This window comes from Populus euphratica, unplaced genomic scaffold, assembly GCF_000495115.2.
Source record: "Populus euphratica unplaced genomic scaffold, PopEup_1.0 scaffold1.1, whole genome shotgun sequence".
NCBI classification, from domain to species: Eukaryota; Viridiplantae; Streptophyta; class Magnoliopsida; order Malpighiales; family Salicaceae; genus Populus; species Populus euphratica.
The window spans coordinates 4789573-4812602 of record NW_011499845.1 but is presented as its reverse complement, the minus strand read 5'-3'; the positions used below and the strand labels follow the sequence as shown (position 1 = coordinate 4812602).

Genomic DNA, 23030 nt, shown 5'->3' with positions numbered 1-23030 from the left:
TGGTCACTGTCCATAGCCCATTATTCGTTAGCTTCTTAATAAATCCTTATGTTAATTGGAGTCAAATTAAGCAAACTGAAAGAACTAAGGTTCAGAAGCTTTGTCTGACTGTTAGATGAGACCTTCACCAAACTTCAATGCCTATCCTACTACAGATAACCTTGATTTGGTACCCATGACAACGACTATGAAGACCCACCATATCGATTGCTACCCTTACAGTTACCATTAAAGCAGGTGCAATTCACGTTTAGGCTTTAAAGGTGTTGAATTCTTCTCGATAGTTAGAAAAGTAAGCTATTGGAGTCACAATTTAGTGAAAAGGTCAAGCATGTAGTCTTGGGGATCAAGTGTAAGTGTAAAGAGTTGAATCTTAAAAGTAGCCAAGGCTTATGACAATCTAGTGGGCAAGAAAAGCAGTGATCTGAACTCAAAAAAAAAAAACCGAAGTTAAATGACACTGGTGGTAATGGCAGGACCTTATAGGCTTATATAGATTTAGTCCGTACAAAAAACTTACTTTTAAGTGGACAAAAACTAGAAAATAGTGATTTTACAAGGAGAAATATACCCCACGTCGCATAGCTGGTGATCTGAACTCAAGATCCACTGAAATCTGACTTGAGTGCCTAAAAAATTTTAGAATAATATCAGTTGGATCATCAGCATTAAGTAATCTTATTTAGGAATGCTCGGCAGTGTAAATGAGTGAGCACCTTAGTTATGTTGCATGTTTTTTAGGTTACAAGTCTTGATAAGCTTTCAAATGCCTCTAATTTAGTTAAATAAATAAGAAAGAAAGAAATTGCCTCTTATCAGGAACAAAATTTAATGCTCTAATCCTCTGCTTAAACTTAGCAAAACCCCGAACAGTTGAAACCGAACACAGAAATTCTTCAGTTAGCAGATTTGGAGAGGCTGGAAAAAACGAGGAAGCAGGCAGTTTCAGTAATTAAACCGGCCCTACCAGCAACTCGAAAGGCCAATTTTTAGTGTTTGATCATGTCCATAAGTTAAAATGGGACCCCACCATTGTTCCTTCGTTGGTTGTTCGAATCTTTACTTGTGCTCTCTATGCCAGAATGGACAAAATTTCTTGCGGAAGACCTCTTCCTGTTCCTGAACAGTTGATTTCGAACAACCATGGCATAGCGAGGAGTCGTGTCCTTTTCCAAACGAAATTAAAAAGTAACGAAGGCAATAATAATAATTAATATCCCACAAAGCCAGACGGCTTGAAAATAATTGACTACCAATTTATAATCTATGAATGACAGCACCAGGTGTTGTTGTAACAAGGGAAAAACGTAAGAAAATATACAAGATCACTTTGAATAGCCGGTCACGCATGCGCATGATTGAATTCAATCCTGCCATTGCGTGCAAACTCCATAACACTAGACAAATGAAATTCAACCACGGGGTCCATGCCATTCCCGCATAAAAAAACGGACACTGACTTCTGTTGTCTTGGTACCAAAGAAGTCGCTTGTCCTGCTATTAGCATGGACTCTGACAATCTAGTGAGCAATAAAAACAGTTATAAATTAATGAATAGAAATGATAATTTGGAGGGAGTTGGGACACGCATGCACCACCCTTCTCCTTTATCTTCATCAGGTAGGCAAAACAGATTAGGGTTTTTCTACCTAACAACATTATTACATACTTACTTGGACAATTAACACACACTAGTTCATGCCATTGATGTGAAAAAAGACTTGTAATCTGTCTGCAACATTCCATTGATGTGAAAAAAGACTTGTAATCTATCTGCAACATTCTCAGAACTATACGGTATATTTTTGAAGACAGACCATGCAAACCATTCCAATTCCAACTAGTTCGACCGAGATTCAAGCTGGGAAACGAATGATTTAAGAAATGGATAAAGGATTGATTTAAAGCAAGATCAAGAAAGCCAAGCGGTCACTATTTACATAACATTCTTTAGGGTTTTCATTCTACAGATTATTTATCAAACAAATCCTCGAGTTAAGGTGGGAAAAAAATGAAAACAAAAACGTGAAAGAAGAAATACGACCATTTCCTCATCAGCTAGCTGATGAGCTCCTGATGCCAAGAATATTTACAGCAGTACGTCCTACAGCTGATCCAAGATACAACCCATTAACTGAACCTACGCTAACAACCGTTCACTCCCACAAACATAGTCTTATTCTTTATCTTCATACCGGTATCACATATCTCAAAACTGGCATGAAGTACCAAGCCTCAGTCTCTGCCTCTGACCAAAGGTAACAGATTTGCGTTTGGCAAATGCTGGGTACAGAAGTTCCTGAAATTTTTCCATAAACAGGGTCCATTCCTCCTCGGTCATATCTGCCAGCTCCACAAAACTCATACTCGCAGGGAGCTGCTCGTTAGCGCTCCTGTGACCAGATGATCTATTACTACGATAGCCATTTTCTGGTTTTGTTCCTGAGAACTTCCGGTTCTTGTCACCTAACGTGGTACTACTCTTCAGTGACATGGAAAGTTTTGAAATGGCAGGGAGTTTTACAGGAGTGCGCAGGGCAGTAAAACCCTCCTGCTCTTCCTCCCCTTCACTTTCCTCTTCCTCAATGCTTTCCTCCAATTTGGAAAGCAGGAAGCGACCACTCCCAGATCCAATTCCAAATTGGAATGGTGACCTAGTCAGGTAGTCATCTGCTGTTAGCTTTGGGGAAAAGTCATAATGTGTTTCATCACAGTCTAAATCAAATTGGAAATCCTGATCATCTCCCAAATAACCCCGGGGAGAAAACACCTCCCTCTCAGCTATTAACCTCTTTGCCTCAATGCACACAACCTCAAGCTCACTGGGTTCCTCCTCCCCAGCACGGAACTCCCTGCTCATCATCTCACCAATTTCAGCAAGACAGAGACCAGAGGAGGCAGCTTCCTTGAGAAAAATTGTGCAGAGAACCAGGACCCGTAGACAAGCATCTCTGATCGTTGGGAGCTCCATCCGCAGCATATCACAATCCTTGCCTGGATCAAGTTTTTCAATATACTCAAGTTCGTCATCTGAGAACGGAATCGAAGCCTGAGGCCAATGAATCCACTCGAAGTACGGATCCTCTAATGTTTCTGGCAAGCAAAGCCCGTGATCAATTGGAATCAGCTCTACTTGCCCAAATCTCCCAACACCATCAAGCTTCCTCACCAAAAGGTTTCCACCATGCCTGTCTGTGTTAAGAATCCTAATGTCTAAAATCCCGATTCGATGCACAGCAGTAACTGGGAAACTTGAAGTCCCATGATCACTGGCATCAAAATCATGTGGAATGAACTGCTGGAAAGATGCAATCTTGCTGACCTGATTCTTCTTGTGTGGCTTATTGCCTTTCACCCCATCATTGACATTGAAGACTGAGTGAGTGATCTTCACAAGTGCAGTAGGGGGCACATTAGCAAAGTGATCATGATCAAGAAGGAATGCTGCCACTTCCCTGAACCCTGTCTCCCCAACACGCACAGACCGTTTCAGACCTGGTTGCCCAAGAGCTTTGCCAACAAAACCTTTTGGATTGTTTGGCGCAAAAGGTTCTTCATCAGTTGGCTTCACAATGGCAACACTCTGACCTCTGCTGTTTCTAAAGTAGTATGCACCTCCAAGCCCGCTATGAACTGGAAGTGGATCGACACCATTCTTAATTGCCTTGATGCTTTCCTTGACCGATTGTCTCACCTTAGCAAAGCTATTTGAGTGTCCCAATATCTCAATTGGACTACTCTGATCTCTCTGTTGGGTGTCTCTTCCAGTCGGTGAAAGACAGGGCGTGGATGAGCTTCTATGAAGAAAGTTTCGTGTTAAGAGAAGAGGTGAATCATTACGAACAGCACTAAGGTCATTCTTCAGCACCATATCCCCAAAAGTCAAGGAACTCTCTTCGGTTGGAACATTAAGTGCAATCTGCAGCCTTCTTTTCACTGTATGAGCATTGTCACTGCGATCCAAGTCCATCCCCAAAACACAACCAGTCTCAGTTTGCACAAAAACCCGTCTTCTCACAGCAGGTTGTTTCCCTTCCATTCTTTGGTTTCCGTGGTATTCCCCACCAAGTGGGCTCTTAAAGACTGCCAGTGCCATCTGTGTTTGAACTGGGCTGTCCAATTTAGGAGGCATGAAAAGGAACAGAATCCTCAAAATCTACGTGGCTGGTGAGAGCGGAGGCAACGAAGGAAGAGAGCTTCTTCCCTCTTAGAAAAGCCCCAAACTCCAAAGCCAAACGCAATCGATTTGGTAGCAAATAATACACTAGCTCACTCTCAATCATCAATTCGCAAACTCCAAACCAAAACTCCACCTCACCACTCAAAAATCCGTCATGAAAAAATTAAAAAAGAACCAAGACCAATAAAAAAAGAGTCCCCCTCAATGCAACTACATTAAGGAAGCCATTCCTATTGAAAACCCCCAGTAATCTGAAAAACAAGCAGAAACAAGAGGCCATCAATAAAACAAACTCTTTAAAACTATTAAATCACAGATCAAATAGCAAAAAAGTCACTTAATTTCACTAAGATTAATGGATCTAGTTATATTTTATGAAAAAATAATAATAAAGATTACCTTAATACAAAAATCTATTTATCTTTTCTCCTAACATTTACAATTAAGAAAAGTAACAAAATATCAAAACTGACCTTAAAAACAAGAGGAACAGAAAAGAAACTAAGGATGAAACAGCAACGTTAGATCCCAATTGAGAACCAAACCGACATTAAGCACTCACCAGATTGCAAGATCTGAAGTAACCAGCACCCCACGAAGAATCTTTGGGACAGAATCAGAGCCGTTTGATTTAATTTCAAGAGCGAGTGGGGTAGCTAGCTAGCTTCAAAGGGTGGTGGGTGGGTCAAAAAAACCGATCAGTCAAGAGAAATTACAGAGGTTTAACAAGAACAGAGAATCGCCCGAGTCGACTCAGTTTCTTTTTCTCTACTGCTTACACTCCTTTAAAGGCCAACCCTAAAAACCAAACATCCTTCCTTTTATTATTAAACAAATAGAAAAAGGAAATCTCTCTCGCTCTCCCTCTCCCTCTCCCTCTCTCTATGCGCTTCAAAGAAGGTTCTTAAACCATGTACGTGGGTTAAAAACTAACCCTGGTCAAATCTTTGCCCCCTCGCTTCCTGGATATGAACCCCTGGATTAGGATGGCGACGTGGACACAAGAGATTGGATGGTGAAGTGGCTTGGTCACTGTTTAATGCTGTTTGAAAGTATAATTATGATAATTTTTTGAAATAATTTTTATTTAGAAATATATTAAAATCAATTTTATTTTTAAAAAATTAATTTTATATCATCAAATCAAAATAATTTAAAAATATTAAATTAAAAGGAAAAAAATTAATTTTTTAAAAAAATATTTTTAAAATAATAGTTATTTGTCAGCACATGGGAGGAGGAGGAGACAGTTTTTAGTTTTTTACTAATATCCACGCTGCTCACGGTCACAGTTTTTTATTATTATTTTTAATTTATTTTATGAGAGAAATTATAGTGGTGCCATTTGTCGTTTAACGCGCAGTGGTTTTTTTATGGACGGTAGTGTCCTTGCCTTGGAGGGTTTCGATTGGATTTTGATGCTTGGGTTTGGGGTGGTGCTGTGGTGTATCAAGTCACGGTACAAAACTATTGATTGATTTAACTTGATGGATAAAGTTTGTAATTTAATTGTCCTCTTAAATATTAATTAAAAAGACACCGAAAAATGTTACTAAATTACTGGAATCATGTTTATAAAATATTATTTATTGAGATAGTATTTTAAGTTCTTTTAAAAAAAAATTAATATAAAATAATCTAATTTTATTTATTTGTTTATTTTTCAACTGTATTGTTCAGTATTTAAAAAATTATTTTATTTTTATTTTTTATGTTTTTTTATGGGCTATATGTTAATGCCATAAATTTATTTTTTAGTCAATGGTTTTGTAATTGTTAGCCATGTAAGTTTTTCCTTGTGTGGTTTCTATAAATTTATTATTATTTTACAATCAAAATTAAGAATTTAACAGATTAATATAGGTTGGTTTTAATTATTTTAATTATTGTTTTTAACTATTTTTCTAATTGTTTTTTTTTGTTTTATCTTTAAACATTTGACTAGTTAAATATTAAATTTCATAATTTTTCTCAATTTATTTTCTATAAAATTATTCTAATCCTGTTATTTAAATCATGAATTTAGCTAGAAAGTATAACTAAATCACTGAAGAGACACTCACAAGTTACCGTTTATTAAAATAGTGTTACATGTTTTATTTTATTTTTTTTGTTTTTGTTTCAATTTAAACTTTCAACAGTTTATTTTGTGAATTTTCTTTTAAAAAAATTGATCTTCAAATATTGAATTGTCTTTTAGAACCATGTTTTGTTTTTTTTTTCTCTCTTTATAATAAGTTATATATCATTCTAATGGGTTTAGGTTTTTTTGTTAATTTTAACCTTTAATGTTAGATTTGTAAGGATAGAAACGTTGTATTTTTTTTATTTGGTTTATATGAATATATTTCAATCTTATGACCTGGATCACGGAATTAAAATGTCAAATCAAGTTATTTTTTTATTATTTTTCCTAGTTATTTTTTTTGTGTATATTTTTTAATAACTGATTAATTAAAAATTAAAAATTATAAAATACTTACTTTACATTGAATTACCTCAAACTTGATTCAAGTCTCAATCTTAATTTTAACTAAAGAGCATGACTAGATTATTGCAGCCACGCTCAAAAAACATATTTCCATGATATGGTGTTATGTGTTTTTTTTATATATATATTTTTAACTTTCTCACTTAACTATTTTTTTTTAATTTTAATTTTTAATATTAAATTATTCTAGAACTTTGCTTAATATTTTTATGTCAAGTTATATATTAGTCTCATGAATTTAATTACCTATTTCTTGTGAATTTGATATCATATTATACATCCATAATTAATTTTGTAATTAAAAAATATATTCACATCATTTAAATATTTTTTTAATTGAAAAGTAGATTCACACCGCCATGTAACCAGTACCAATAATCTAGTTACTTTTTATCAAAACTGACCTTTATCTTTTCCATTTCCCATCATCTCAGAGTAAAATTTATATACAGGCACCACCACACATGACGTGTGCCTTTACAATTGTAGCACAGGGAAACTTGTTACCTTTTGTATATTTGAATTCTTGAAAGACACCTGCCAGGTGGGTTTTCCGAGAATATCATTTACGGTCAAATCAACATAAAAATTCACTAGTTTTGTCTTGTTTTGCATCAACATGGTATCCTTGGTCAAATATTTGCTAAGGTGAAAATAATACAGTGTAAACGTGTAGAAAAACAAAATTTGACTGCCCAGTTATAAATGATTGAATTTCGAAACTAGTTTGAATTTTTATCATGGACTAATTGATTGAATTATTAAAATAAATCAAAACCACGAATCACGAGGAGAGAATAACATACATCAACCATGGCCAACTTTGTCAAAATTATACAGTCAAATTTATAATATTTATCTCCACATGTATTACTTAGGAAAAACTAGATAAATTGTTTTTTTATTAACAAAACATCCTAATTAATTTATTATATATATCTCGATTAATTTTATAAATTTTAAAACTAATAAATTTTCAATAATCATAACATTTACAAGACTTAAATTATTATCTTTTAAAAAATAAACCCAGAAGAAAATCACCCGAGCTATTAATAAATTTTTTTGATTCATGGCATTTTTTTCATTAATGCTGAGGACCCAACGTTAGAATGTTACACATTTGAGGTACAATGCAGAGAGCCATACGGTGGCCAGGCGTGCCTAAAAGGAAAAGGAAAAGATGCAATGGCCCTTTAGCTTAGGTCAAATTCCCGGAATGGTGTTGGATCCAAACGGTCATGACATCTTCTAGGGGGTCTTGCTGCCCGTATCTAGATGATTCGACGATTCAAACGCCATATGTCATTTTCAAGCTGTGAGGTGGTAGCAAGTCTGCCTGCCCTCCTCGATTTTGCCCTGCCCAGAAAAACGCGATGAATTCGATGGCTCCCCGACACACCTGCCCTATCTTTATTGCTCAAGATTTGTAGCCTTCCAATCCAACCCTATCAGACATCGTAACGTGTCTTCGAGTCACTGTACGATGATAACTTCGTCAAAGACTTTGACTTTGTTTAATCTTGTAATGGGATATCGTGAATCCAAGCAGAGGTGCCCTCAGCTATCAGGCATGGATCTGGCAGGATCTCTGTGACTGCGTGATTGTGTAAAAAACAGTGTGTATTTATTTTCTATTAAGTGATTGTTGAGCTATTTTATATATATGTTAATTAATTTTATAACTATTAAAATTAATGATTATATAAAATTTTAGTAATTCTAAAATTTATAAAACTTAAATTAATAATTTATAAAAAATAGATTTTAAATCTTACTAGTTTAACCATACCCTTCAAAAATAAATAGTTAAAACATTATAGTATTTTATTATATCTTGTTTGTTGAGTCTATTCATACAATTATTTTTTTATAAAATAATAATAATAATCGAGGGCTCTTTTTTGAAGCTCCACGAATAAGCAGGGAATAAACATTGCCAGTGCCAACTTGAAAAACAGTAATAATAAACTGGTAACAGAAGAATGATGAAATTGCCTGCTGCTTTCATGAATAAAAATTATATGATGAAATTATATTGCCGCATTCCCAAACGTTCGATTCCGACTTTGTTTGGCAATAGCTTTGAAAAAGAAATGGTTTTTTTTTGCCCCTTTTTAGTTAAATCAGGGATTCGCTGAGATACCAGTAGGGTAAGAAAAGTAAGGATGCAAATCAGGATTTAGTCTAGTGGTGGAAGGGGCTTGTTTCTTTTCATTGTATCTGGGTTCGAGCTCTGGTGTGCACGCTTGTTACTCCCGTGGTGCCTTACATGCCTACTGGGTTTGCAGGGTATTCAATGGGTCGTGATGATTAGTCGTGGTGCGCGCAAGCTGGACTGTGATGCGCGCAAGCTGGACTGGACATCCTCGTAAATAAAAAAAAAAAAAAGTAAGGATTGAGAATCCGTCTCGGAGTATTCAGGAAACTAGTGCGGTTAAAGCTTTAATTTCACCAGAGCGTGAGCCTGTTCATTCCAACCATTTATATCAACGAAGAATTAATTAAATCATTGATTTATCTACATAAAATGGATCTAAAGAAAGATTAAAAAAATGAATGGATTCATTAATTTTAATTAGGAAACAATTTATGATATTATTTTATTTAGTTATTTTATAGGTTTATTTAAAAATAAAACTCAATGTCATGTAAAAAATAAAAAAATATCTTTATTTTTTTATTTATATTTCTTTTTAAAAAATATCCAATAGGAACACTCCAGAACGAGACTTTTCAATCCTACTGACGGGGAACGTGGATTTTTTTTAACAAAGCCACTATCATCGCATTATCACTGATGTATCCCCCGTGTATCCCAGGCATGCACGTACCCAGAGGAGGAGCCCACGTGGATTATCATCACCACCACGTGTGGCAAGTGGCAAGTGACAAGTGGCTCGGACAACTTGTCTCATCCAACCCTGTACGCGCACATAGTTTTTTAAGTGATAAATAATAGTGGAATAATAAGTATACTCAACATGCAATGAATAAATTATAAATATTTAATTTTTTTTACTTGATAAGTAACGAGTAGAATATAAATACATGGAACTCGTCTGGTGAATGCTCATTGTTATTTCTTTAAAATATATTTTATACATGGCATTTAAACTAGTTCACTTATCTTTCATATGATTTATTTTATTGTAAGTGCTAATCTATTGACTTTAACTTTGTCGTAGGTCAGGTAATTTGTGCATCGTGGTGAATAAAATAATACCATTAAGGCTTGATAGTGTCTTGTTTGTTTAGTGTCCGTTTCTTGATCTTTAATCACGATCATCCTTGTCTCTGGTCTAACCCTAGCAACCGAACTTGATCACCGCCCAGAAATGTTGATTCCATTTGATTTTTTATTTGTTTTCAAGGAATTTTCCATTATTAACTTTAACTTGAAGATAGATGAAAGAGTGGTTGGATTGAAATGATTTGAAAGGGTTATAATTAAGGATAGGGGTGTGCAGAAAAACTGATTCAATTAAAAAAACTAAAAATTATAATTAAAAAATCAAACCAAATTAAAAAAAATCAAATTATATTAATTTGAAATGTTTTTTTATAATAACCGAAATCAATCAATTTAAACTAGTTTTAGTTCGGTTGAAGTTTCTGTAAAAAAATAATTTTGGTTATTTTTTTAATAAAAAATAAACTAAATTAAAAATAATTATTTTAGGGTATATCATGAATATATTTATGATAGATGTTCTTAATTTTTAATGATGTACAGTAGTTGTGTAACGTTTTTCAAAATATTAAAATAGCAAAACTATGTGACGGGAAAGAAGTATAGAGTTCCTAGAAATATAAATATGGAAGGGGGGACCAAATCAAACAGTTGAGAACCACAGCATTATAATTATTTATGGGCTCCTTTCGGCGATAACGAGTAACTGGTGATCACATACATTGGTGATCACAACAGCTGATTCGGATCTCGTGCACGTAATGTAATCGGCCGAAAGATCCAAGAATTCTCACATAAAATAAGTCACACTGTTTTCAATTTGTTTAAACAAAACCCAGGCACGTAGCACCAGGATTTTAGTATGTATATGGCTAGCTAGCTGCCAGAAATCCAGACAGGGGATACGTCGCAAGATAATGCCGACTGGCCCGGTCATGAGTTTAACTCGCCGTTACGTGCATTGTGCATGGGATACAGTCGACTGGCCTATTCTTCTGTTTTTAGTTGGAACTTTGAAATCAATATTTTAAAAACTATATTTTTAAAGAAATCAAGTTAAAATAGGATATGCATTTTATGATCATCAGGAAAAAAAAATCATAGAAATTAACGAAGCTAACAATTGAAGGTTGAAGGTTGGGAGAGCCAAATATATATATATATATATATATATATATATGGGCGACAATTGATTGCACTCTTTATCTTTTATCAAACTAATTGACTCATCTCTGAGGATCTTTTATATCTCGACCGCCCTGCACGTCCTTGGCGCCATAAAAGGCCGCTTTGGATGTAACGGCCTGTTACTTGTTGAATGCCCTATGTAATTATTTGTTTATTTAAACAGTACGACACCCTTGTGGATGTTCAGTGATTTTGTGGAGAGATCGAGAGGAAGATTTTATGGCGCACATGATTCCGGCTTGTTGACCTCAAATTATCTCTTGTTCGTGTATAGTTCAGTGATTTATGTCATGAAACCCGGAGAGACAAGTTGAGTGGTCAAGAATATTTGTTTTTTTTTTAATTTGGAATCCTTAAAGTATGAACTAGCATTTTAAAAAATATTCATTAAATATACTAGACTGCCATAAAAAATATATTATTAAAATAATTATCAAATTTAGCTTTAATTACCATCTACAAGATGAAATAAAAAAATTCTCTAGCGTTAAAAAAAATCTATATCACGAACTTGAATATTCGAAGACATGCATGTCATGCATGTTGAATTACTTGAGGTTAGGGTAACTGTTAATCAGATCAAAAATATCTTCCTTGTTTTGGATGGATAAAATACACATCATTCAGAAGGAAATCTAATGATCTGTGTGCGTGTGATCTACATGAACTTGCGTTTTGATATTTAGCAGTCCAGTTTATCTGTAAATTTAAAAAAATTTGTTTCAGAGGAGCACCGGGGTGGATGAACTGGGAATGGAAAAGCGCTAGAAAAGAACGAGGTAATCACCCCTTTTATGAAAAAAAGAGGAAGATAAAAACACGCAATTATTAACAAAATCTCGGAACAACATGCAGATGCAAAGTGTAATTGATTCTTGTCTTTAGAGTGCAAATTGGGAGGAGCATCAACAGTCTAATGCAGGGATCGCTTGGCCAGATACAAGGCACCCAGATACTCAAAATTATAATTTTTTTTTTAAAAAAGCCACAAACTCCAGTCAATAGCATCTTCCCACGTCATCGTGAAACAGATTTGGATTGGTTGCACGTGTCTAGATGTATGGATCAAACAATGAGAACTTTTCTTTTTAATGGTCTGAATAGGTAGATAAGAATGTGTCAGTTTATGTAGGAATTACACATCCTGTGGGCCGAGACCTCCCTCGCACATGGATTTTTTTGGCTCCACTTGCGCTTCTTGTTCTCTACCTTTGAGGTGTTAGTCGGGTTTTAATTCATAATTAATTATATCAAATATTATATATATATTATTTTTTCATTTGAACATGGTAGATATATATAGTATAGCTATAATTTTTGTAAATATTATAGATATTTCGCGAGTTATTTCTATTAATTCTATTAGTCTTTAATGATCTAAAAAAAATATTAAGTTGCAAAAGAGCAACTTAAGAAGCCAACGTGAAAACTACCATTTCTTCTTAGGATTTGTTACTTTTTAGTTTCTAACATCTAAAATGGATGATGAATGTCTTCTAAAACCATGGATAATTGCTTGAAGAAGGGGCTTCGAACGTGAATGCCTGTGTTTGTGAGCTGCAGCTACTCCAATTATCTTTCTCTTTTAGCAAGCATTGTAGCCGAGTAAACGGGTTTGAAATGAACAAAGATGCTTTCAAATTTGCAGATGGGCCTAGGCATATCACAAAGGCTGAATTTGCTAACAGTTTGTCCAAATCCCACTGGATAGTAGGGTTCAGCTCCATTCAAGAAAAGGCCATTCAAGCCAGCCCACTTTCTCCCGAGCAGCCCAAATTGTTATCATCTCCAACCAAACACCACTTCAACAGCCCATATTGATCGATCATAGCCCTTTCCAACAAGACCTGAGGCTACCTTTTTTTTTTTGTATTTTATTTTGACCATACCATAACTCTACAAAATCTTTCAAATAGGTCAATAAAAAATTATTAAAATCAAACATGTTTATTAGGAAACATCCAAGTTCGTTCACTTTAAAATACATTTTAACAATCCATTGTAAATGTAAAAAATTATTATTAGTCGAAGCACGTGTTAAAAAACAATGTGGGAATTCTTTGCCTTTACCTTCACGCCAACGCATCGACTGAAAACACACCCGTAGAAAATCTTGGACCAGGTCAGATAAAGTAACCAGTTAGATTAATCGTAAAACAGACTGTGTGTTTAAACCTTAGTAAAAATGTTTTCATGACTCAAAACAAAATTGATTTTTTTATGTATTTATTTTTTTCATTTTGATATATATATTGGAAGATAGATTTGGTAATATTAATATTTTCTTTATTGTTTAATAAATAAAATAACTATTCAAATCAAGTTAAAATACAAACTTACATGCAAGGTCCACCACCAACTTATTTTCAAAAGAGAAGAGGTTTTTGTTCCACATTTATATATTTACTAGATAATTCCCTTGTTTTATATTGTGATGGTTCAGGTTAAATTTTTTTTGAACATATAAAAAATTGATATATTTGATTTTTTTAGTATATTTTTGTTTTTAAATTATGTGAGAATTAATCTGATATAACCTAATTAATTTTGCGGATTCAAAATCAACTTGTATACTCATAAAAACATAATTTGACCTAATAATTCAAGATAATATATTTTTTTAATATTAAGATAATAATATATTAAAATAATCCAAGTCACCCTGGGTTATGAGATTATAATAACTTCATTGAAAGAAAATCAACATAAATTATGTAGCCTAATTCCTAATCAATACAATATCAAAGTATAAAATGAAAAAAATTAATTAAAAAAGGGTCTAGAAGGTAACATGAGTTAACCTGTCAAATTCATGACTCGGGTCATAAGACCGAGATAGTCCATTGAAAAGTAAATTGAAATAATTACAAATTACAATCCCAGTTAGCCCAATATTAAAAGATAAGAATAAAAAAACAAGATAAAAACAACCTGAGTTAATCCATAAAACTCATGACTTAAGTGATCAAACTGAAATAACTTTATATAAAGAAAATAAATGGCCTACTTTAACCTGGATTAACTTGTGAAATTCACAACCTTGATCACAAGATTGAGATAATCTCATAAAAACTAAATTAAAATAAATTGTAAAGGTCAATTTTCAATAATCCTTTTCAGACCTAAATTTAAACGTTGAAATTTCTTAGAACTTTAATTAATAAAATGACACAAAAAATAAGTTAAGTCAACTCAAGTTAACTAGTTAAACACTATTATTAGGTTATGAGCTTGAGATATCCTAATAGAAAACAAACCAAAACAAATTATTAAATCTAACTATCAATCAAACACAATATTAAATGATGAAACTGTATAAAAAAGTCAAAGAAAAAAAACTCGATTAATTAAGTTAACTCGCTCAACCTGCGACTCATGTTATTAGATGAGGCAACCCAATAAAGAAAATCTAATGTTGAAGGACTCGTGACTTAAATTGTGAGACCGAGATAATTTCTCAGAAAAAAATAAAAAATAACTTGATTTAACCAGGGTTAAAATATCAAAATCTAGGACCTTGATTGTGAGACCAATATATCCTCATAAAAAAATTAATTCACATTAGGAAACTTAATTACTAAAAAAACCTAATATTGAATGATGACATTGAAAAAAATCAATTAAAAAACAAAAAAAACCCTGAATAACCTCGGGTTAACCTGTCAAATATTATTATTGAATCATGAGGCTGAAATAACATAATAAAAAATAAATCAAATAAATCATGAAGTCTAATTTTTAGTTCATCAAATATTAAAGGATGAAGTTGGAAAAAAGTTAATTAAAAAAAAATCAAGTCAACTGAGTTAACCTGTCAAATTGAATTAGCATACTAACCTATTATTTGTGTTATGAAAATGTGATAACTTAATAAAAAACAAAAGTAATATTAAAGAAATAAAAAAAACATTGATTGAAAAAAGTCAAAGAATAAAACAAAAAAAAATGAAATACTATTACAATAAATAGAACTATCTGATGAAGAGTACAATAAAACCCCTTTTCTTTTGGTGTATATAAAATTTATAAAAATTATTAAAAAATATGTGAATCAATTATATTTATATTAAATCAGAATAATATGTCAACTAATAATTCATGTTATAAAAATATGATAATTTAATAAAAAATAAAATTAATATTAAAAGATAAAATTTTAAAAAATATTAATTAAAAAAGAAGAAGAATAATATTTTATAATGATGGTTATAGTAAATCTCCCTCTCCTTCTAGTTTTAACGTAGTTAATGTTCGAATGAACACTTTTTGGTCAAAAGTTTCCTATAGGCGAAGGATCCCAGAAACCAACAGCTACGATCTACCTTATTCAGCAAGAAATTAGAGCTTATATAAACACACAAGTGCATAGGACTGAGCCCACCAGAGGAGAAGTGTTAATAATTAAGAAATTTGAGTTAATACATCTCTGTAGCAAAAGGTTCCTTCACTGTGCAGAGACTTGAACACTCTCCATATACTCAAATAAGAAAAATGGGCAAGGATAAGGCGAAGAGTTGGTACTCGTCGATCAAAACCTTGTTTGCCTCGTGCACCGGTACTGCATCTAGTGCAAGTAAGAATACAGAGAATGCAAGAGCAGCATCGCCAGCCGGGCCGGAAACAAACATGGTTGCTGCAGCAAAGCATTTCTCTTCCGCCCATAAAGTGAGGTTAATTTAGCTTACCATGTTTGCTTATGGGATCACAAGTTTCTGACAGCCCAACCCTTGTGAAACCAAGCTTCAAGTGCTAAGAAAGGTTCAACCCAAAGAGGAACAGGGTATCAGGAAGCCTATAGATTCAGAAGAAAAAACACGCACTGGTAGTTGCCCACAAGGCACTTGGCAGTTGACACAGTTTACGATTGGTTCTTTTTCTAGTACTTGCTACCATGGTTTTGTTTTCCTTGAAAAAAGAAAGAAAGAGGTTTCTGTATATATTTTCCTAGTAGGCATGGCTATCTGTTAACTATAAAATCAATTCCATTTTCAGATCGTATGTAGTTCATGTTTCAAATTCCTAATTCGGATTGCTTATCTCAAATCTGACCACATTTGCAGGCAACAGAACGACACCTGAATCGCTGAAGAGGTAATTGACATGAACAATATAAGTATATGTACAAGGGAGAAGGGACTCCATTTGAATATGTCTAATGGGGATTGACAAATTTACCGACTTGGTTTAATTAAAGCAAATAATCAACGGCACAAAATCCCCGATACCAACCAGCGCATAGATAAAGCTGAGGAAGTTGTTAATTGTCGGACAGGTTAATCCTTAAGTAGCAAAACATTGTATATTTTGAGAAAAGGGACCTGATTGCAAAGAAACCAAAACAAATGGCCTCGTTCAGACTCAAAGCTCAACTCCTTTTTTATGCTGTCTGCCAGGCATCCAACATCTTCCATCTTTCTTTAGCTAGAGCACAGAATGTTGCCGACACCCTTCAAAGTTATCTTGATCCTATGCGATCCAACACTTTGCCATGGCAAGCAGTGCCTTCTGGAGAGAAGAAATAATCATTTCACATTATGCCCTTTATCAACCGAGAAAATGATGTCTTGAAATCAAATCCTGGTTTGGTACTAGTCTTTGCTATTCAAATCTTGTGTATCAGTTTAAAAATTCCCCTGTTTTCTTTTTCTTGTTACTGCAAGTTAGGGGTCCAAAGACACCAATAGGTCTACAATTTTGAGAAATCTTGCACTGTCATTCATCAACATCGTCAAATTAGTAACGGGGGGAGCTGTCGATTCCTGAGAGCTGAGATTTACCCAATTTAATCCAAATATCTTCTGTCGATTCCTGAGAGCTGAGATTTACCAAATTTAATCCAAATATCTTCTATATCTCTCCTTTCTCTTTCTTTCTCCAAAAGGACAGGAGTTCAAAAAACTGCAAAAATGAACATGAAAAAAGGGCACATATAGTAAATGAATTGACAGCGCAAGCTAGTTTAAAAAACATATTATTTCTTACTAGTTGTTTACTGTGTATATATCTTTTCTTATTTGTTCCATTTTCACCTTAATTACGAAGAGATTTTATTATTGACCTTCAAATTTGAAAATTCAATTAACTAATAAATGCATACCGTCTTGTGTTCTTCCTTTCTGGTACAAGATTTTGGTACCAGAATTTGCCAAGAGTACTCCTGATACGTGCACAGCTTCTCTCTTCCATCCACCTCTGGATCATCTTCTTGTTTTTTGTGTTTCTCCTCTTCAGATTCATCGAAAGATGGAAGCTCCAAACTAGCGTCTACCATAAAGCTACCTTCCTTATCTTTGAGGCCCAGATCATCGACCATTTCATGATCAGCAATCATATAATACTTTGAGTCTCCTCCAACAGTCCTGGACCTAGTGGTTCCAAATTTCGTCCCAAAAAATGGGATATACTTCATTTCTAGAGATACAACCTTAAAGATGAGGCAAGAGGATATAAAACTACAGAAGAATGGTAAAATTAAAACGAAAAGAAATATAATGAAAACGAAGCCAAAGAAAATACATGGAAGAAGAAAGGGTAGTAAGATTAACAGAGTACTAGTAGCAGAGAAGCAGTTCAATAGTCTCAATAAATTGGGGCGTTGGAGAGGCATTATGGGAGATTGCTTTTGTATTTAGTTTTAGTATAGGTTTTCTGTTCCAGGCGATTAGTATACTCGGGTTTCCTTTATGAATTTCTACAGATTTTCTTGGGTTCATTTGGAAGGTGATGTTACGTGGAGGTGAGCGACGGTTTTCGGGAACCATTTTCGAGGCCAAGAGCGTGATGTGGAGGTGAGAATGATGCGCGGGCGTTACTGGTTTGGATCAGTTCTATCCATACGTGGAATGTTCGGAGAGATTGAGGTAAGCATTTTCATGAGTGAAATCTTTGACTCGAGCAACTTAGGAGGTTTTCTTTTTTCTTTTTGGGCTCTTTGCACGCATGAGTTGACACTTTCAATTTTCCATCTGGCTACTGTTCTGTGACCCTTCAGGTCTCCTCTCCTACTCACTTTCTCTGAGTTATTCTTCGCAGCAATCAGATCCTAATTGCCATTTTGCCAAGTGATCGTTGCATCTGGGCTGCTCGTCTAGCACTATATACACTACCAGTCGTCTTCAAGCCTCGCCCTGTCCTCGAACTCTTCCCCCACCCCACCCTGATCGTCGAAGGCAAAAACTGGAGACAGAATAGAGAATCTTTTTTTTTTTTTTTTTTGTGGTTTCAAGCAATTTGGGATTTCTAGGATAGAAGAATAATGTTGTCTTTTATCATGTCCCAAGCTATGACAGGCCACATGTGTTATTCATTTCACAGTATGAAAATATTTCACTTTTAAAAATCTATGCTATCACAGTCGACAGAGGTTAAAAGGTGAAGAACATCATTGAAGATTGCCACTCCTGTTACGGAGGCAATCGCCAATCCTTTACGGAGGCGATTCTTACTAGAGAAAATCGCCACTCCTATTACGGAGGCAAGTCTTGGAACATCTAAAATCATTGAAGATTTTATATATATATTTTGTAGTGTATCTTGATGTACAGAATTTTCATTCGATGGTAAAAATTCACCCACTGCCAACCATCTTCCTTGTTGCGAGGATGCTGTCCATTGATATTTCTCCACTCTGTCATCGATTCTTCGCTTGCAGGCCACTCGATGGCAGACCCATTGTCAGTGATGATCTTAGTTTAAATGGGATGGCCCAAGTGATCCTAATGGGCCATGGGCTGCAGCTTTGTAATGAATAGGGGGCCATGGCCATGTGAAGAACGTGGGGCTCACCTGCTTTTCACGGGCTGTATTAGTGGAATCCTTACCTATTTGTCATGTGAACTCCGCGGCCCCCCATTGCTTCCACAGTCTTTTGCGACACCAAACTCGGAGGCAAGGAAAACTGGGGGAGAGAGAGAATCCAATGCATGTTTACCAGGGGTTAATTTTCACACGCCAATTTCACATAAAAAGTGTCTTAATAATCATCATTTTAATCACCTCTCTCTCTGTCAGACCATTTGTCGAAATGTTCGGGCGCGTGTGTTTTTATTTGTAGGAAATAATCTTATTTAAGAATCTGTTGTGAGTCACTGTAAACCTGTTTAATAAAAATTATGATATTAATTATATAAAAAAAATATATTATTATTCTTTAAACATTTTGTTGGAGGCAGATTGACTTATTAGTTTTATTTTAAATTACTAAATATTTATTAGTTTATACTATAATAATTTATTTATAATATTCCTGACTCGGTGTCAGTAAATATTCAACTACGAAAATTTCTAACTCAAATGTTAGTAAATATTATTTTGTTATAAAAATAAAAATAAATTTAAATAAGTATTTTTTATTCTTAATTCTAATATCAATAAATAAAAAAAAATTATTTTTACTCGTACACATATTTTTTATTTTTACGTAGTTAAATAAAATAAAATACAATATAATAAAATAAATTTAAATTAATATTTTTATTTTTGACTCTAATATCAGTTAAAAAACTAATAAAATAAATTCATAATTTTTATAAAAACATATATTTTTATTTTTTTTAATTTTTTAAGCTATGCTAGACACAACCAGCCCAGCTTAAGCAAATGACCAGGCGGTTTCTACTTGCAAGAGTGTATGAATTATTCACACACGTTTGATACAATCACCATGTAATTAAATTTCTAATGCACAGTGCTGGTGAATTATTTTTACAAAGCTGGAGACACCTACCTGTGAGTAGGATGAAGACGATGGCGTGCTGTTCCATCTTTTGTTTACTTTTCCTCTAGTTCTTTCTTTTCTTTTGCTTTCTCTCGGTGTAACATTTTCCTGTGTTTGTTTTCCTCTCTTTTTATAAGGTCTCGCTCTATATGCTATGTTCTTCTGTGCGGTTTCTGTTTTTTTTTTTTTTCTTTTTCTCTTTGTTCCTGTGTTCCGGGGACAAAGGCAATGCTGGCTTTTGCTCTCTCCTCCTTTCTCTTTTTAATTTATATCTCCTTATTTCTCGATCTCTCTCTGTCTGTATGTCCTCCAGTTCATCCTCTCCCTGTTTGTTCATGCTTTCTGTTTTTCTTTATGTTCACTTGTTTGGAAGGGGGAGGAGCAGAAGGACAACAATCAGAAGATGAATAATACAGGGGAAGGAAAAAACGAAAAAAAAAACAAAGAAATAGAGAGTAGGTCTTATTGTTCCAAACGACTAACCTAATAATAAAATATGAGTAAACTCACAAGTCGTCAAATTGTTTCTGACGACTTGCTTGATGATAAAATATAAAGAAATTAGCAAGTGATCAAATTGTCATAGGTGACTGGCTCGATCATAAAATACAAGGCATCTCGCAAGTGCAAATGACCAAATTATTCTCGGTGACCTGCCCGTGATAAAATAAAAGGAAACTCACAAGTGGTCAATTTGTTCCAGACGACCTGCTCGATGTTAAAAAATATAAAGATTTTTCAAAAGTGGTCATGAGATACTTGCCCAGCGGTAAAATGCGAGGAAACTCGCAAATGATCAAATTGTTTTAGGTGACCTGCCTGATGTTGAAAAATATGATAATTTTTTAAAAGTGATCTTATTGTAATGAGTTATCTACCCAATGAAAAAATACAATGATTTTTTAAATCTGGTTTCATTATAATGGATTACCTTCCCTGTGAAAAAATACAAAGATTTTTCAAAACGATCTTACTATAATGGGTTACTTGCCCAATGTGTGTGAAAAATATAAAGATTTTTTAAAAGTGATCTTATTGTAATAAGTTATTTATCCAATGTGAGTGAAAAATACAAGGATTTTTCAAAAGTGGCCTTATTGTTCCAGATGGCCCGCCCAGTATTGAGAAATATAAAGATTTTTTAAAAATGGCTTCATTATAATGGATGACCTATATAATGTAGATGAAAAATATGAGGATTTTTTAAAAGTGAGTGGTCTCATTATAATGGATGGCCTATATAATGTATATGAAAAATATGACGATTTTTTAAAAGTTGCCTCATTGTTCCAAGTAGCATGCCCAATGTTGAAAATTACAAGGATTTTTCAAAAGTGGTCTCATGTAAAGGGTTCCCTACTTGGTGGTTGAATACTAGGATTTTTTAAAAGTAGCCTAATTGTTCTAGGCAGCCTACCTGATGTTGAAAAATACAATGATTTTTCAAAAATAGTCTCATTGTAATGGGTTAATTGCCTAGTAAAAAAATATTAAAATTCTTAAAAGGATGACATGATAGAAGTCGAAGGCGCACTATTCAAAAGATGAAAGCTCGAAGGAAGTCAGGGCTCGAGGGCACACTCAAAAGGAGATAAAGTTAGAAAACGCACTACCTTAAATAGTCGATAGCACACTTGAAAAGAAATAAAGGTTTAATGGCCCGCTTAGAAGGAGGTAGGGCTAGAAAATGCACTATCTTGGATGGTTAAGGGCTTGAAGACGTACTTAAAGGAGGTGGGATTGAGAAATACACTACTTTAGATTATCAAAAGCTCTAAGATGCACATGAAGAAAGTATGGTTAAGAAACAAATTACCTTAAATGGTCGAGGGCTCGAAGGCACACTCGAAAGGAGGTTAGGTTAGGAAATGTACTATTTTAAATGGTCGAGGGCTCGAAGACGCATTCGAAAGAAGATGAGGGCTCGAAAGCGCATAAGAAACAATGCCCCATTGTCTTGGTGTAGGAAATGTTCATTTTTTTTTTTAATTACCCAAAGAGATCAATATTTTCCTCTTATACGAGTTGTTATCTCAAAGTGTACTCCATTAGTGCTTTAGACAAATGATGATTTTAAGTAACTCTTCTCTTCTTCTTTTTTGCGAAATAATCTTTATCTAGGATGAATCTTGAAATCTTGATCTTGTATTTTAAAAACAAAAATTAATTTGATGTGAGTTTAAAAAAATTTACTTTTAAAATCTTACAACTCCTTGGATATCTTTCTTCCTAGGAAAGATATGATTTATTCTTGTGTTGACGATATTGCCAATGGTAAAGGTACATCGTGAAGTGACCTTCTGCTTTTATGATTTCAAAATGGAGGGCTCAGAGAACAAACTCGTAGTTTTGTTTGAGAAAACTTTCAATAAAAAAACTCGTAGTTTTGTTTGAGAAAACTTTTATCTATTTTTAAATATTTTTTTATCAGCATGAATAATAATGAGTAGTTTGTTCATAATGTAATGACTACTATGAAAAAAATATTTTTTACATTTTGAAAGCATTATTTATAGTTCCAAGTTGCTTGCTTGCTTGATTAGAAATGACTTCTATAGGCATATAAAGTAGACTGTGGTTTTTGGCTATGAAAGAAAATGATTTATAAGGCTCAAATAGTGTTTCAAGGTTTCAAAGATTGGGAATCACTATCAGCAATTTGACTTTTTATGTCTTTCATCAGTTCCAAGGGTGTAACTCAATTGTTAAACCCTAGATTTGCTCCTTAAAAATCACAAATTCAAGTCTCACAAAACTCAGAGCCACTGAAGGCTTATATGATCGTTAACTTCAAGACTTATGAAATTAGTTGAGGTGCACGCAAGCTAACCCGAACATCCACGTTAATTAAAAAAATAAAAAACAGGAAAAATAAAAATAAAAAAATAAGATAAAAGATGAAAAAAAGATAAAAATAGAATAATTTGACCACTTGCGAGTTTCCTCGTATTTTATCATCGAGTGAGTCACCTGGAACAATGAAACCATTACAGAAACAAAAAACTTTGTCCCTAACAAGGTAGGTCGCCTTTCAAATGACTTAATTTCTCGATATCAACATACATCTCTCTATGAAGGTCGTTTGTCAATTTACTATTGTCAAAGTTTTTTTCTATTTTTCTTTATAAATTTACTATGCAAAGCCAAAAGAAAAGAAAATTTTTCAATATCTTTGCATCGTAAATATTATAAAGAGAAGAAAACTATCGTAACTAATTTTTGAATATATATATATATAAAGGGGGTTAAGACAACAACAATT

The 23030-nt window shown here is 33.8% G+C and overlaps 2 protein-coding genes across 3 annotated transcripts; both read right to left on the bottom strand.

Moving 5' to 3' along the window:
- Positions 1-1876: 1876 nt before the first annotated feature.
- On the bottom strand, positions 1877-5074 carry LOC105123255 (phosphatidylinositol 4-kinase gamma 7-like). 2 transcript variants are annotated; one of them, XM_011022777.1, is made up of 2 exons: positions 4654-5074; positions 1877-4431 (listed from the first exon to the last, which is right to left on the bottom strand). In XM_011022777.1, the coding sequence occupies exon 2, from the start codon at positions 4130-4132 to the stop codon at positions 2210-2212; it is 1923 nt and encodes a 640-aa protein (XP_011021079.1). In that variant the 5' UTR covers positions 4133-4431; positions 4654-5074; the 3' UTR covers positions 1877-2209. The 2 variants fall into 2 exon arrangements, with proteins under 2 accessions (XP_011021079.1, XP_011021071.1); XM_011022769.1 differs by having other exon boundaries at positions 4743-5074.
- Positions 5075-16824: 11750 nt separating this feature from the next.
- On the bottom strand, positions 16825-18139 carry LOC105123244 (uncharacterized). Its single transcript, XM_011022760.1, has 2 exons — positions 17150-18139; positions 16825-16950 (listed from the first exon to the last, which is right to left on the bottom strand). Exons 1-2 carry the CDS (start codon positions 17657-17659, stop codon positions 16900-16902), a joined length of 561 nt encoding a protein of 186 aa, XP_011021062.1. The 5' UTR covers positions 17660-18139; the 3' UTR covers positions 16825-16899.
- Between the last annotated feature and the right edge of the window lie 4891 nt (positions 18140-23030).

Coding starts and splice junctions, on each gene's coding strand:
- LOC105123255 (XM_011022777.1), bottom strand. CDS start 4,132: ATGCCTCCTAAATTGGACAGCCCAGTTCAAACACAGATGGCACTGGCA.
- LOC105123244 (XM_011022760.1), bottom strand. CDS start 17,659: ATGCCTCTCCAACGCCCCAATTTATTGAGACTATTGAACTGCTTCTCT. Junction 16,951..17,149: donor GAAAGGAAGAACACAAGACG/GTATGCATTTAT, acceptor TCATTTTTGCAG/TTTTTTGAACTCCTGTCCTT.